We start from the raw sequence: 14,335 nt of genomic DNA, 5'->3' as shown, positions 1-14,335 counted from the left end.
GTTTCAGGTGCGAAGAGGTGAAGCTTGACTCTACAGCCACGAGGACCAGGAGGCGTCGATGACAACCAGGAGTTAGGTTCGAGCTGTCCCACAAAGGATGTCGAGTGCTGCAGTGTTGGTACTTGGATTGAACACAACAAGCCTTGACAGCAGCAACCCATGCAGGAAGAGAAAAGATGCTTCGATGCGGACCAACAAGGTCCTGGGAACTCCCCAAGCAATGGAGAGTCAGGGCACGTCTGGAGTAACTAGGTAAGCCCAATCACACTTAGACTTGTCTTTACAGGGCCAGCTCACTTAACACCCGTGGAGTGTAGGCAGGCAATCTTCAGTGGAATTGCTGCTCGGGGTCAGGGCTACAAGTAGCCCAAAGCTCAGCTGCAGGAGTTGCTGGAAAGCTGATGCTTCTGCAAAGTGATGTGGTGTCCAGGGGTCCGGGTGGCACGGTCGCCACGAGGGATAGGGGCCTCAGACTTGCTGTGGGCACTGATCAACCCCCAAGACCACAAAAACCCACCTCCTGTGTTGCAAAATTCATTGGAGTCCTCATGAGCTTCGGAGATGCAAACTGGTCAGATGTGTCTTTGGTGCCTGCCTTGCAGTGGAGTAACTCCTTTACTCCAAGGGAGATTCTTCAGTCATCTAGTTCATTGTAGATCATTGAAGTTCCAGGATTATGTATCAGAGTTTCGTCCAGGTAAATCTAATATCCAGTGGCCAGGGGTTCCTATCTTATACCCAAGGAAGTGGTGCGACAAACTCTAGACACCCACCTATGGGAGGGTCAGGAAAGAGGGGTGGTTACACCCATTTCCTTTGTCCAGTTTCACCCCACAGCAGGGTCTGGTAGACCCTGCAACTGGTTTGAGCTGGATATGCACAGGGACACCAAATGTGCCCCCAATGCTGACTTCAAAGTACTCTTGGAGTGCACCCACTCAGCCCCAATACACTAAAGCCTGTCTGGGAGGTGGTGAAACCTCCCTGTGACAGCAAACCTATTGTCCATGCCTCCCCTGCCGGTGTTTCGTCCAGCAGCAGGAGGGCAGACTCATGTCTGTGGCTGGCAGCATCCATTTTGTGATGCCAGGGTCTGTTAAGCTGGTACCGGGTATACTGGTGCTGTCATGTCTCTCCCTCTAGAAGGGTGGGATCATACTCCCACACCAGTTACTGGTGTGGGGGTATGATTGCAAGGTGTTTGACACCAAACATGACATGTTTCCATGCAGCCATTCCAAAGTTAGCATTTACCGTTTGGTTATAATCCACTTAAGAGTACATGGTTTGGCTGCATCACAAACAACCCTGGGAAAAAGGTTCCAAAGGCTGCAGAGGGGGCTCTGCTTATGCATGGGCACCCTCTCAGATGAAACCCATCACCCTGCCTTCAAAAAACAAGTTAATTTGTCAACCTGATGAGATGTGCAGTCTTCTGGTAAATCTCTGGCGCTAGGTGCCATTGAAAGCATTTTCACTGGTTAAAGCACTTTTCACTAAAGTCTTCTGAAAGGTATCTCTGAGGCCCAGCTCTTATGCTCTCTCTGTGGGCATCAGCCGCTTAAATATCTGACATTTGTGAAATCCACAACAAGAGAGCTAAATGAGGTATCCTCCCAGAGTATCCAGTGACTATGTATTGTACTCTGGCTGACAAAATTACCCTTATTTCACCTTTGCGGATTTCATCATGCCGTCGATCTGATTTTGTCGATCCCTATCCAAACTGAGCTTCAGATTACGATATAGAAACCACTGCTGCGGGAGGAAAAAGTGATGCAAAGAAAAGTCAGAGCATGAATATCATATTTACCTGGTGTGATCTTCGATCGTATGCTGTCGGCATCCGCAAGGAGCCCAGTCTATTAGTTCATCATTTTCCTCTAAATAAACTCATAGTGACAAAAAATATCCCATATTTTTCAATTTTTCAAGGAAATTCATAGGACCACTGGGACTTCTACTTTAATAGATGCCGCCATTGGCATTAATCAAAAGTGGCTGTGCCATTTTTCTTGTAACCTTTTAGTGGTAATTAGTTACTACGTTTTTTACTATCTTATTCCACTTTGGGTTGGACCTTATGTTGTTTATCCCATTAACTGCATGATCATTTTAGTGTTGATGCCATAAGTACTTGGTAGTTTTCAGTGTGGATTGTCTGACATTTGTGTTGTTTCTGTCAATGCATATGCCACATGATGTCTTTCGGTGTCCCAAAATAAACTGATTATATTTTCCCATTCAGGTAATGCACTACACCTAGGAATGTGCAGTGCAAAATGCTTAAGTGCAAATATACAGGTATTGAAAATTTGTCATCTTAAAAATGTGAATCCGGTGCCATCATTTGATATCCCTAAACATCGGAGCAAGGCTAGTTTGTCATGAGTATAAACAAACTATTCATTGTTAAGTGCATGCATGTCCTGCTAATTGATCCAAAATAAGAATTCAGGCTTGGCTTGTTCATTGGCAGTAGAGGAACATGATGAGGTATGCAATTGTAAAGTAGATATCATTCCTTATTGCCTCAGCAAGGCCCTTCGAATTATTTATACATTTTACATTGACTCTTCTGATGATGAGATGGCGTGGCCAAGCATATCCAAACGACAAATCGCCCTACAAGTATGGCATATCTGACCTGGATGTGGCTTGAACAAAGGCCCTTTCTTCACAAATTTACTTTTTAGTTTTTCCTACCCAAGGTAGTGCTTGTATACTTCCATTGTATGGGAAAAGAACATAGACACTTTTCCAGGCATTCATTGACATAGAAGATAAATGGTCATTCATATATATTAGACAACATATGCAAGTACAACTCATGGGTGCTTGTTACATGGGCCCTCAATGTAGGTGCTAATCCCATTTTAGTGGAACAATTGCATATTGGATGAAAATTGCGCTCCACGTGGGTTTTTGTACAAGATTTTAGGCAATCAGGCAAAAAACATGTGGGCTAATAGCACATGTCGTAAATTTGTACATCTCTGAACAGGGAAGAACACACATTTTACGCAACATTCCTCATTCTGATGTTGAGAACTCTGAATTTTGCTGTAATTGCGTACCTGCAAAGTAACGTACCCTCCTAATCGCAAATGATGGATGCACACTGACCATACCAATTTTGCTTGGTACTGGCATGAGTCACTTAATTTTTAATCGATTCTGCTGGCTCACATATTTTGAAGAAAATATTCTACATTCTTCATTTTCTTTCTGGCTACCAGAAAAAATCCACATGAATTGTTTCTCTTGTATAAATAAAATAAGCTGGTGCAAGATATCTTATGTATCAGCACGTCATTCAAGAGCTACATACTGACTGGAGGAGGCGACGTAGGCTGCGGTTGATCTGGCGCCAAATTAATTTTTGCAATTGTGTTTAATCACTTATGTGCACCATTAATACCAATGACATGATTTGCATTGTAAATATTTTTCCTTTAGGAAAAAAATAATTCCCCGTGCACTGCTAATTTTGGGAAGTGTTCCTCACCCATTCATGCCAAGGAAATTGATGTACTCCTGTCATTCACAAGAGTACATTTCTACCGGTTTCCAGAGTGAGAGTGATGGTGTGCAGAAACATTGCAGGCATGTCAGAGCTAGAACTATCACTATTTTCTCATGTAAACAGATTCAATACCACTTAATATTACACTTGTAATAGTCCATGTGAATAAATGTATTTAAGTGTAAACTCATATTTTGTGTCTATATTTAAATCAAGCAATTTGTGTATGGATTTGATGTGGGCATAACTCGTGTAATTCTGTGTAGTGTAATCACACGGAATTATCTAAGTATTCAGTGAGATTATATGTGAATTATACGAGAAGAGTGATTCTGCATGTAGCGCTATTCCTAAAACCAAAAATGCCCCCTCACATCTAAAATAAACATAAAGATGTATTTGGCACTAAGATCTAGCTCTAAATGCAAAAGAACATGAATAGCGAACATGAGCAACTGCTTGTGCTAGCTAAATGTGATAATGCCGTAGGATTTTTCCTTAACTTGAACAGGCATTTACTGCTATTTCTTAGTACCCAAAAGCCCCCAATGTCTAAAATGGACGCAAGGATGCATTTTGTGGAAAATGCAGCAGAACTGCTCAAGCTTGCTAAATGTGCTCTTGCAGCAGTGTTTTTCTCTCCAAATTACTCATAAATCACTCAAAGAGGAGTAATTGCATTATTACTGGTAATTCCGTCTCAAAGAGTGATGCAGAATTACCGAAATTCTTCTGATTACTCTGGCGTAAACACATTTTTGCCGAGGCCTATTATGGATATTGAATTTCCTCACACAAATTGCTTTGTGAATTTGTCTCTTAGTGACTCAAATTGAAATTTGATGAGATGTCATATTAATTAGATTGTGCAACTAAGCACTACCCACCTACTGTATTTGGGGCCCGAAAAAAGAGTGAAAGTCATTAGGGATTTACACATCTACTTTAATGTACCTTTGCAATGCACAAACATTTCCCAAAATATTCCTTAGAAACTGTGCAAGCTCAGCCTTAGCTTTTCCACAATTACAAAATTGTAAACATTGGGCTCTGTAAGTCTCAATGTGAATTGGTACACATTTCGTAGGTATTCTATCCCCTTTCAAACCAGTACATACTTTGATCTGGTTTTTGGTGGCTGGGGCCACTTGAAATTTATATTTGGAGTCAGCATTTTTTTTTTCAGCATCAGACATCTACTGGTAGGAAGAGAGTTTAAAATACACAAAACAGAAAGACTGAGAAGAGAAAGACATAAAACCCATCACATAAGAAGAAAGCTGGAACCTGCTAGAGAGAGATAAAAGGAGAGGACGTGTCTGTGTTAGATCTGCAAGCCTTGGTATGGTCTACCTCCAAAAACCCACCAAGACATTGAATGGTCTACCCTGGCTTTTGGCTGGAGAGGAGTTGTGTTGGACTTGACCCTCTCAGCGGGGTAAAATTGAAATGTTTTACCTTATCCCCTCCTGTTTTCTGAAATTCACATCTGTTGGCCTGAGGATTTTGTGTACTTTACCACTGCTAACCACTGTAAAGTGCCTCTCTTCACTCTTCTAAACATGGTAAAATTGGCCTACATCTCATTAGCACCTTTAATTTACAGTAATGTGGTACAATATGTCCCTAAGTCACGAAACTAAATGCTAAGAGTGGGCCTGCAGCACTTATTGTGCCACCCATTTACATAGGCCTTTAAAACTTGCACACAGTTCTGCCATTGCAGCCTGTGTGCAATTTTAAACTGCCTAATTGATCTGTCAAGATAAACCTCTTGCCAGACCTAAACCCTTCTTTTTAATACATATAAGTCACCTGTAAGGTAGGCCGTAAAGAGCCCAAAGGGCAGGGTGCATTGTATTAAAAAAGTTGGGTAAGTGCTTTTAAGTTTTACATGTCCTGGTAGTGACAAACTTCAAAATTCGTCTTACACAACAACGAGGCCTATCTCTCCCATAGGATACCATTGGGCTACCTTATTACATTTATAGTGCTGCCCTTTGATTGAGAACAGTTAGGAATACCTTGTTTGGGCTTAAAAGAATTGTAATAAAAAATCATCTTTAATGGCAAAGTCAGATTTTAAGTCAAAATTCTGCAAATGCCATGTTTAGAAAGTTGGCATTTTCTTGCCCTAACCATTTGGTGCCTGCAGCCTGTGTTCTAAGTCACATGACCGTGAAGACAGTGGCAGTTGGCTTTTGTGTATTCCTCCTAGACAGTAAGACAAAAGCGAAGAAGATGTTGGCTTGATTAGCCATGCTGCCAGGATGGGAGGGGCAGAGCTGTTCCTTGCCCCACTTACAATTCAAAGGGACTGCCTTAAGAACACTCACAAAGCACATGACACCAGCCTATTGTCACCCTAGACCACTTGTGTTGGAAAGTGGGTTATTGGTAGGGGTAAGTATGCTCTTACCACTAGCAATAGGTTCACTAACACAGTATAGGGTCCAGTAAAGGTCTCAGTAAATTAGCCTCTTGCTCAACCCTTGTTAGCTGACAACAAGCAGTCAGGCCAAACTTAGGAGACAGGAGTGAAAAGCAATTAAAAACACCAATACATCAAGACACAGCACACAATAAAAATCCCACACCAATTTATAAAAATAGTAAATACTTTTATGAACAAAGAAAAACCAAAACAACAAAACTCCAATGTAGGGAACAAGAAATGTGAATTTCTAAAGATTAACCACTTTACAGTGCTTAAAAACCTATGGCGCCACTCTGGAACATCTGGTCGCACTTCACCGGGACAAAGTTAAAGTTTCAGGCCAACCGCGATGGAGACCTGTTCGAATACCCTAAGCAGGAGGCCCGGGTCAAAACTTCACCTTCACACTTAGAAATGTTTAAGGAGCTTTATCTTCTGATGGCCCTTGACCCTCCTCAGCAGGCCGGATTAGAAACGTGTCTGCCAGCTTGAGTATCCTCAAGGCCCCGGGCAAATCCTGGAAGTCCAGAGCTCTGGAGCCTTCAGAGGGACAAACCTGAAATCCTAGCCGGGTCGTGGTTGAAGGAGACTGGTTTACCTCTCCCGTTTGGGTCGGTCACCTTATGGAGCTTTTTCCCAAAAGTTCTCAAACGTCCTCAAAGTTCAGGAGATTCTTCCTGAAGGTCTCCTTGTGGGTTCAAAGTGTCCAAAACACAAATCTAAAAGGTCTGGAGTCTCCTGGATGGTCTCTGGAAGGTCTGGACTCCAATTCCCACAATGCACCTCTCCAAGTCTTTAAAAGGTCACTGGAAATACTACAGGCTGAGTGCTCTTAGTGGAGAAGATGCAGGTGTGCTCAGTTAACCTGCAGCTTGCAGGGAGTCCACTCCTTAATCCTTCTCGGAGCAAGGCACATTCCCAAGGGCTGTAGTACCAAATTGTGCAGCATCGCAATCATTTTAGAGAGCAGGGCCTTTGGGTTCAAAATAGGGGTGAACAGTGAGCTCTGCTCCATTGGCAGAGTTTGTGAAGTTTTGTCCCCTCCAAGCAGAGCGCGAAGTTCAGCAAAAACTCAGTGCTGCTGTGTAGCGGAGTTTACTGGCTCTGGCCCATCTGTGAATTTTCACTCACTGAGGAACACTTCTAGCTTCTGCCTCTCTGTACCCATTTTCTCACTACACTCCTTCTTCCTAGGAGTGAGTAACCCTCGCACCCAATCAGAATGCTAAATACCCAGACATGTGACCTCACACCTGGGCACCTGCGTGAATGTCGTATGGACTAAGCATGGCTGATACAGCACCAGCAGCAATACGCTGACTTGTGCTTACATAAGTGGCTGTTGGTTGTAGCTTGGTGTCTGCCTGGTGGGGAGAATACATGTGATGAGCGATGTGGTGAGACACGGCACCAGGCTTTCATTTGCTGCATGCCGTATGCTATGGCTGTCCTGATCTCGGAGCGTGCCTGTTGATGGCCAAGAGCAGGAAGCCTTGTGGGTGCTGTATGCGCTTGACCAAGCCCAGCAGCACTTTTCCAGCCTGCCACCACTCTGAGCCCGAGACTCCTGAGGCACCAGCAGCCCCACCCCAAAGTGTTACTGGTTTCCCTTTGTGCACTGCTTTGCTCTCTCTGTCAGCTCCACGAGCTACTCATAAGTGCCCTTGCTACAGCAGTCCCAACCTGGGACAGTTCTGGTAATCAGGATGACAAACATGGCTGGTGGCGATCAGCAGCACAAGGCCACTAATTCCCACAGGAGGCCTGCCCCGAAGACCTTGTCGACCAAAGTTCTGCCTACGTTCCAGCTGCCAGCCAAATTTAAGATCCCACCAGGTGAGCCCAGCACTTACGTTTCGTCCTTTTGCGTCACATCTGTTATTCAGAGACCGTAATATAAAGGATGTTTAATTTAATTGCGCAAGTAATTGATCCATAGAGATGGATTCAAAGTATTTGCATTCCCACTGTAGCATTCCCTATTAGGCAGAAAATTCCCATCACTTCTCGTACTTTTTGTTCTTCTCTGCCTAGTCGACTTGTTACATGGTGGTGACTGCTAGAGATGCCCTCTCCACTGTACAGATAGTTACACCAAATGAAATCTCAGTCTCACTACTGTCACATAGGGCAGAGTGGAGCTCTGTAGAATTCCACTGAGTTTTTATTCAACTCCACGGATTTCCGCATAGTGCAAATCCGCGAGCTCCACCAACCCCAAGTGCAATTCAGATTCCAGCAGGGCAGTCCTTCTTCTTGTCCTTGTAATTTCAGGCAGCAGACATGAGAGGCTATGCAGCTCCCAGATATTTATTCAGTGTTCTGTGGCAACAAGCAGGAGGCACCTCTGTCCAATGAAATGCTGGGTGCCATCCAAAAGCATGACAATTCCTTCCAAAGTGTGGCATCTTCTTCAGCTGCAGAGCTCCCTCCATCATAGAACCCCTGCTCCTGGCAGGGCACTCATCATCTTATCAAAGCAGCCTGTCTAAGCCTTTTAAGGCTGACCAATCAGTAGACGCCATTAGAAGGCTGGATTTGGCTTACAAAAGAGAAGGTTCTATAACTTTCCATCTGTACTAGTTATGATAAATTCAACAGTGGCAAGTTGTTCTATTCATCAAAAGCAATATTGTGAGTCCTTGAATGATATATTCCTCCATTCCTAGCAATATTTTTCTCTGCATAAAACATGGTTAGCCTATGTATCTAAAATAGGGAAAAATGAGGCTGCACTCTAGTTACATGACCCCCCCACCCCTGGGACACCTAGGGGATACCCTGGGGGTACCTAATACATAAACATAAGGTAAATTAATACTTCTTAAGTGCCCAGACCACCAAAGTCGAGTTTCAACACAATTTACTTTTAAAAGCAGTGCTGCAGAGCAGGGCTGCTTTTAAAATTACCTCAGGCACTCAACAGTACACGAATGCAAGTGCAGCATAGGTTGCTGGCCTCTAAACTTCCGTACCCTATTATCCACTAGGGACTTATAGGTTAGGCCATGCCAATTGTACGAATTAACTTTTAAAGGCAGTCTGCAAGGCAAGCCTTCATTTAAAATGACAGACAGCCATGCAATGTGCATAAAATCTGCGGGGCTTCTAAATCTCAATGCCCTCTTATCTACTACGGGCTTATAGGCAGATTAATCCCCCTTGCCATGTTACCTACTAGGGATATAGAGTCTATCAGGCCAATTGTAAGGGTGCCTTAATGCCTAGTGTGCCCTATAGATGTGCCGTGTTTTAAACATAGCACTGGCCTGGGTCTGCAAGGTGAGCCCAGGGCACAGTGAGGGTCAGTTCCACCAGTATCATTTAGCGAAAAAAGGAGGTGAACAAGGCAAAAGGATTACTTTCTAACAACTTGGACCCAGGTAAGGGGAGGACGGAAATTTCCAGACCAGATGTTATTGGAAGTCTAGAAGTTTCTTCTACTTCAAAGCCTGGCACCAGGTATAACCTGGGCAACTCTTCAGTTCATTCTTGGAACTGCAGAGGACCCCCAGAACGACTGTCTTGTACTTCAGAGAACTGCCCCATGGCTAGCAGCGGACTGCCCTGCTGCTTCAAGCCTACCTTGAACCCTCAAACGACTGCCCTGCTGCTTGAGGCCTGCCTTGCTGCTTGATCCAAGGGTACCAGAGTGACTCCAAAGGAAACTTGTCTGGACTTCTGTTCTGAGCTACAGAGACACAACAAGCTCCAAAAACCTTGAATCCACACCTGGGACGTGCCTGAAGTGAGTTCTGCCCTCCAAGTGGTTTTCCACCAAACCTGGACCCTTAGAAGTAGTGCTATCGGTGTCTGAACAGCCAAAAAGTAGAACTTGGGACTTAGAAAATGTCCATGTAAAAGGGGCCTGAGAACCAACAGAAGCCTGAGACCTACCTGCTCTCTGATCCAGCCAAGGTGCATCGGCGGTCGTCCTGACTTCTCAACAGCAGCTAGTCCTGTTTAGCAGCTCCTCTCGGAAGGGGTATGCAGTCCAATGTATCCTCTTTGTCAACTGACTGCAGCTTCATCTCTGTTGGAGATTTTTGACTTGGAAAAAAGTGACAAAGTCCGAACTGAGAATCTTTAACTGGGACTTGGTCCACGAAACTCCGAAAACAGTGCCTCCTCCTCGGATACCGCCAGCTGCCTTGCCCTGCTGAACTGTACCTTCTCAGACACTTTTCTTCAATATTGCTTTTAAGTCTGAAGATAAGCTGTGACCAGGCCCAATCGACCGCATGTATTCAAACTTCCCTCCATCAGAGTCATCCATAGTTTTTGACTTTGCCTCGATCTCGCATGATTAGATGCCTGCGGTTGGCACTTTGATCTTTTAGGTGCTCGATTTTACTAAACACTTGTAAAATTCATAACTATGTTTCTACTGATTGGATTGTTGTGGTTCTGGTGTTAAATTATGTATTACATTTTCTCTATTTTTCTAAATTGGTATCAGATTGTTCTTGTGTTGTGTTTTTACTTTATTGCAGTTAAAGTGGTGCATATATACTTTAAACATTGCCTCTAATTTAAGACCTGCCTGATTCTGTGCAAATCTGCCAGAGAGTTAAGAACAGGTGAATTTTATGAGTTTTGTGGTTTACCCAGACAGGGATTGTAGTTGTTGCTTGAGATGGGTCATCAGCCCTCTTAATCATAAACCTATTTCCTACAGATTAAAGAGGCCTGATGTGAATTGAACACTACACAGCTTTGGTATTTGGCACTCTGACATTTAATTTCTAAGGCTTTTAGTGCTGCTGCTGTCATCCACTCCGCTGGCACATTTTCTCGTTGCCTAGCACCTTCCTTTTAATGTTGCACAATAGCACCCTTCCAGTTAGAAATACTTGCTAAGATATATTTCAGAAAATATTATTTCACATGAAAATTTGGAGAAAAGAAAATGAGTCACCAACTTTGTGCCTTCCGGTAGGAGGCGTTAATTTTTGGTGTAATAGCCTGTCTACAAATTTTAGCAGAAAAGGATTTGATTAAAAAACCATGGGTGGTTGCATGGGCTCCTCTAAATACAACCCATGGAATGCCTGCACTACTTTGTATTAGGCTTAGGGCTACTTTCCAGTGTAAAGCAAGTTTGCACTGATAAGTGAATCTCAAATCAACACTTTGCGCTGGTTTGCATCACTTTTGGTGGCTTGGTACCAGCGCAAAGTGTTGATAAATTTGGCCTTACATGATTTGCAAATTGTTTTTCACAATGGCACAGCGCTCACTGCCCCATCAATATATGTTGGCTGTCAATTAAATCATTAAAATAAGCCTTACTGCTATTATGGCCTTGACGTCATCACACAGTGCTAACCTTAGTTAAGATTGAAATCCGTTTTACCACTAGAATTTATTCTATTTGGACAGTATGTTTTAATGCTTTGTAGCAACCGTTACTGAGCATGTGCAGTGCTTTATTGAATCCCTCTTAAACAGAAGGGTACCTAAGATATTTAATGTTTCTCTTGCTCGGTCCGAGGGAATGGCCTTTATTTTTAAATTGTTATGCTGACTCAAAGAGCATTTCTGAGAACGGTATCAAAATAATGGATACAGTAATGAGAGCCTTGGACTGTATTTTTGTTAATGATAGCTTATTTGCAAAAAAATATTTTTTCAGCCTCTGGTGATATGTCATCTCTTTTAGTGGTTGTATGACAGTGTATGTCTTCCACTTTATATGCGTACTTTAAATCGTGTACAATAATAACAGGCAATATATTTATTGGAATTTATTGGATTAGAGATTTTGGGGGTATTTCCCAATGTATACTGTAATAATCTAATCTACAAAAAAATGGCTAATATGTAAGCAGTGAAAAACATGAAGAACGTATATTTATATCTGTCACTCAAAAATGTATACGTGCGCCTCATTCCTCCGATAAGCACTGAAGCAAGGACTGGAGTTGGAATAGGAAATTAAACCAGCCTTAAAATAGGTGGGAAATGAGTAAGACTGGTTTTGATAATTTTACATTATCGAATTTTCTGAAAGGAGTTACCTGAGCATGTTTTTATTTTTTAGTGTACATTTTGAGTAGTTATTCTTGTAGCCTGCATGTTTGTAGTAAATATTTTGACAAAGAAAACAAACATTTTATTTAGCTTAGGAACTGACCTCCAGAGCAGGAATTTTCTGGCACAGACCATGAATGAATGAAACTGGAACAACTTAAAGCTTTTTCGTGATTTGGCTTTGTGAGGTCATTTTGTCTTTGTCCATCAGCATTTCCGCAAATTCCACAGGTTTTCCCCCGCATCCACGAAGCAATTGAAACCTTAAAAACACAATGTATAGATTTTGATGCAATGTTATTTAAAATCGATTGACATATAACGCATATGAATATGGCTTTCCCAGTTCCATAGCGATTAATGTTGCAATTTCTGGAGGGATAGGCAGTCCTATGTTATGTAGGGTTGGTGTGTTGTAAGGTGATGAAGGGGTGGGGATGTCAGAAGAGTCTCCGCGCTTTCGGGCGCATCATTCCTTGCTCTAGGCTGTGCTTGCAGTCCCACATCTCATACAGTTTTACCGACCAGATTTTTGGAATGCTGGATTTAGACCTGCTAATTCTACACCTGGGATTTACAGGTGAGAGAACACTGGGCCAGTTATAATCGGGCAGAACAGTTTCTATCCAGTTACACCAATCCACCTAACTTCTTACTAGGCCCTTATCCTGCCAATATTTAATCTTAGGATATTATGAAACTACAGCTCATGAAACTTCATGATGTTGGTATACTCCGCCAGCACCATGTATAGACTGAATGCTGGAGTGGTTTGTACGATTTAAGGATAATAGGAATTTCCATTCAATATATTGGACAGGAGTACGTGCTGATGACTAAAACACTGAATAAGTGCATACACTAAATAGCCACAAAGTAGAGAGTTGTAAGGGTCATTACCTGATGCTGACTAGGGGCACGATTTTGGGAGAGTGTTTGCTCGGTGACTGCTTTGGAATTGGAAACGTTTAACCGGCCAGAGAGTTACAGCCCAACTTCCAGGTTTGAGCAGCAATTTGTAGGTTTTCACCTCCCTCTGTACACATATAAAAACCCGGACATCTATTTCAGACAAGCTGAGCAGCTGCACTACTTGTTTGAGCACTGCAAATGCTTCAAGCATTTTTATTTGGGCAGTGCTTAATTGGTAAAAAGTAAATGCCAGGGCTCTGACTGGGAGGCCACTGCAGCTTGCACCACCCATCGCCCTTGTCATCTCTGCCAAAACAACTACTATTATCGCTCTCGCATGTAAACGTGACAGTTCAGATTATTCCAGGTCCCCAAAGCTGAAAAAATGGCTGGGGAGACAGGTATCTGCAATTTTAATGTATATTGTATTCCTAAACAACCGTTGTTCTGCTCATCTCTAAATCAGATGAGCAGCGCCACTATGTGGTAGACTGTTCTATGTATGGTGTTGACAATTAGGTGCCGGTGCTGAGCACCGGAAACCAATTAAGTGCCGGTGCTTAGCACTGGAAAGCCTCGGCTCAAATTAAGCACTGGTTTTGGGATATCAGATGCAGTGGCCTGAAAACTGCTGCAGCGACACATGCTGCCCATTATCTTTCCTCTACAGTGCTGTGTTCCTAAATTCTTGCAATGTAGTAGCAGATCCTTCATGCAGCTAAGCACCTCCATCAAAACTTTGACCTTCTATTATAGCGTTTTACCTGCATCAGATTTTGTAGTTGTAGCCTGTGATTACTAACATTCATGCATCAGCTGAATGCAATGCACAGCAATCAATTCTCTTGTCTACTGCATGACAGATTGTGACGGGCAGTTTCATCGAGTCTCAACCTACTGTTCTCGGGGGAACACACTGCGGATGTGTTTTGTGTAGCTATCATGCTACTCAGATGGCATTACCTTTGCTGTTTCACCATTGAAGGACAATTGGTCCAATCCGTGATTTGGTGCTTCAACAATCACCATTGATTCTTGTCTCGAAATTGTTATATGCTCTACAAGAAAAAGTGCATAACAATTATTGCTACTAAAATAAGACATTTGATTTTAAATATTCGAAAATAACTTTACAACATTGTGTCACTCATGTTCATAAAGCTTAAAGGAGGTCTAGTCACAAGATCAAAAATCAATGGACAATGTTGAAATCCCTCATCTTGCATTCCAAACGCAAGGCTCTGAGACACAACTACACACAATGCATTCTTCTTGCTAAGTCCAATGCTAAGTCCAATCACTTGTGTAGGAAATTCTCTTGAAAAATGTGTCTCTCCTCACCAGCAAGACCATATTAGCACAGCCAATCTACTCACAAGTCATCAATCTGGGTTCAGAGCTGGCTATGGAACAGAAACAACTTCAGT

At 42.7% G+C, this 14,335-nt stretch overlaps 1 protein-coding gene across 4 annotated transcripts in view; it reads right to left on the bottom strand.

Annotated features, from left to right (window-relative positions):
- The window catches only part of LOC146834561 (vitellogenin-1-like), a 977,187-nt gene that overhangs the window by 86,288 nt on the left and 876,564 nt on the right, over positions 1-14,335 (bottom strand). For all 4 annotated transcript variants that reach the window (XM_085601961.1, XM_085601964.1, XM_085601963.1 and 1 more), the window contains 2 exons: positions 13,872-13,966; positions 12,100-12,259 (listed from right to left, as the gene is read on the bottom strand). In XM_085601961.1, the coding sequence (XP_085458087.1) occupies positions 12,100-12,259; positions 13,872-13,966 (255 nt within the window). The remainder of the gene's footprint in view (positions 1-12,099; positions 12,260-13,871; positions 13,967-14,335) is intronic.

This window comes from Triturus cristatus, chromosome 4_2, assembly GCF_964204655.1.
Source record: "Triturus cristatus chromosome 4_2, aTriCri1.1, whole genome shotgun sequence".
Taxonomy (NCBI): Eukaryota; Metazoa; Chordata; class Amphibia; order Caudata; family Salamandridae; genus Triturus; species Triturus cristatus.
This window is presented reverse-complemented; position numbering and strand designations above follow the sequence as displayed.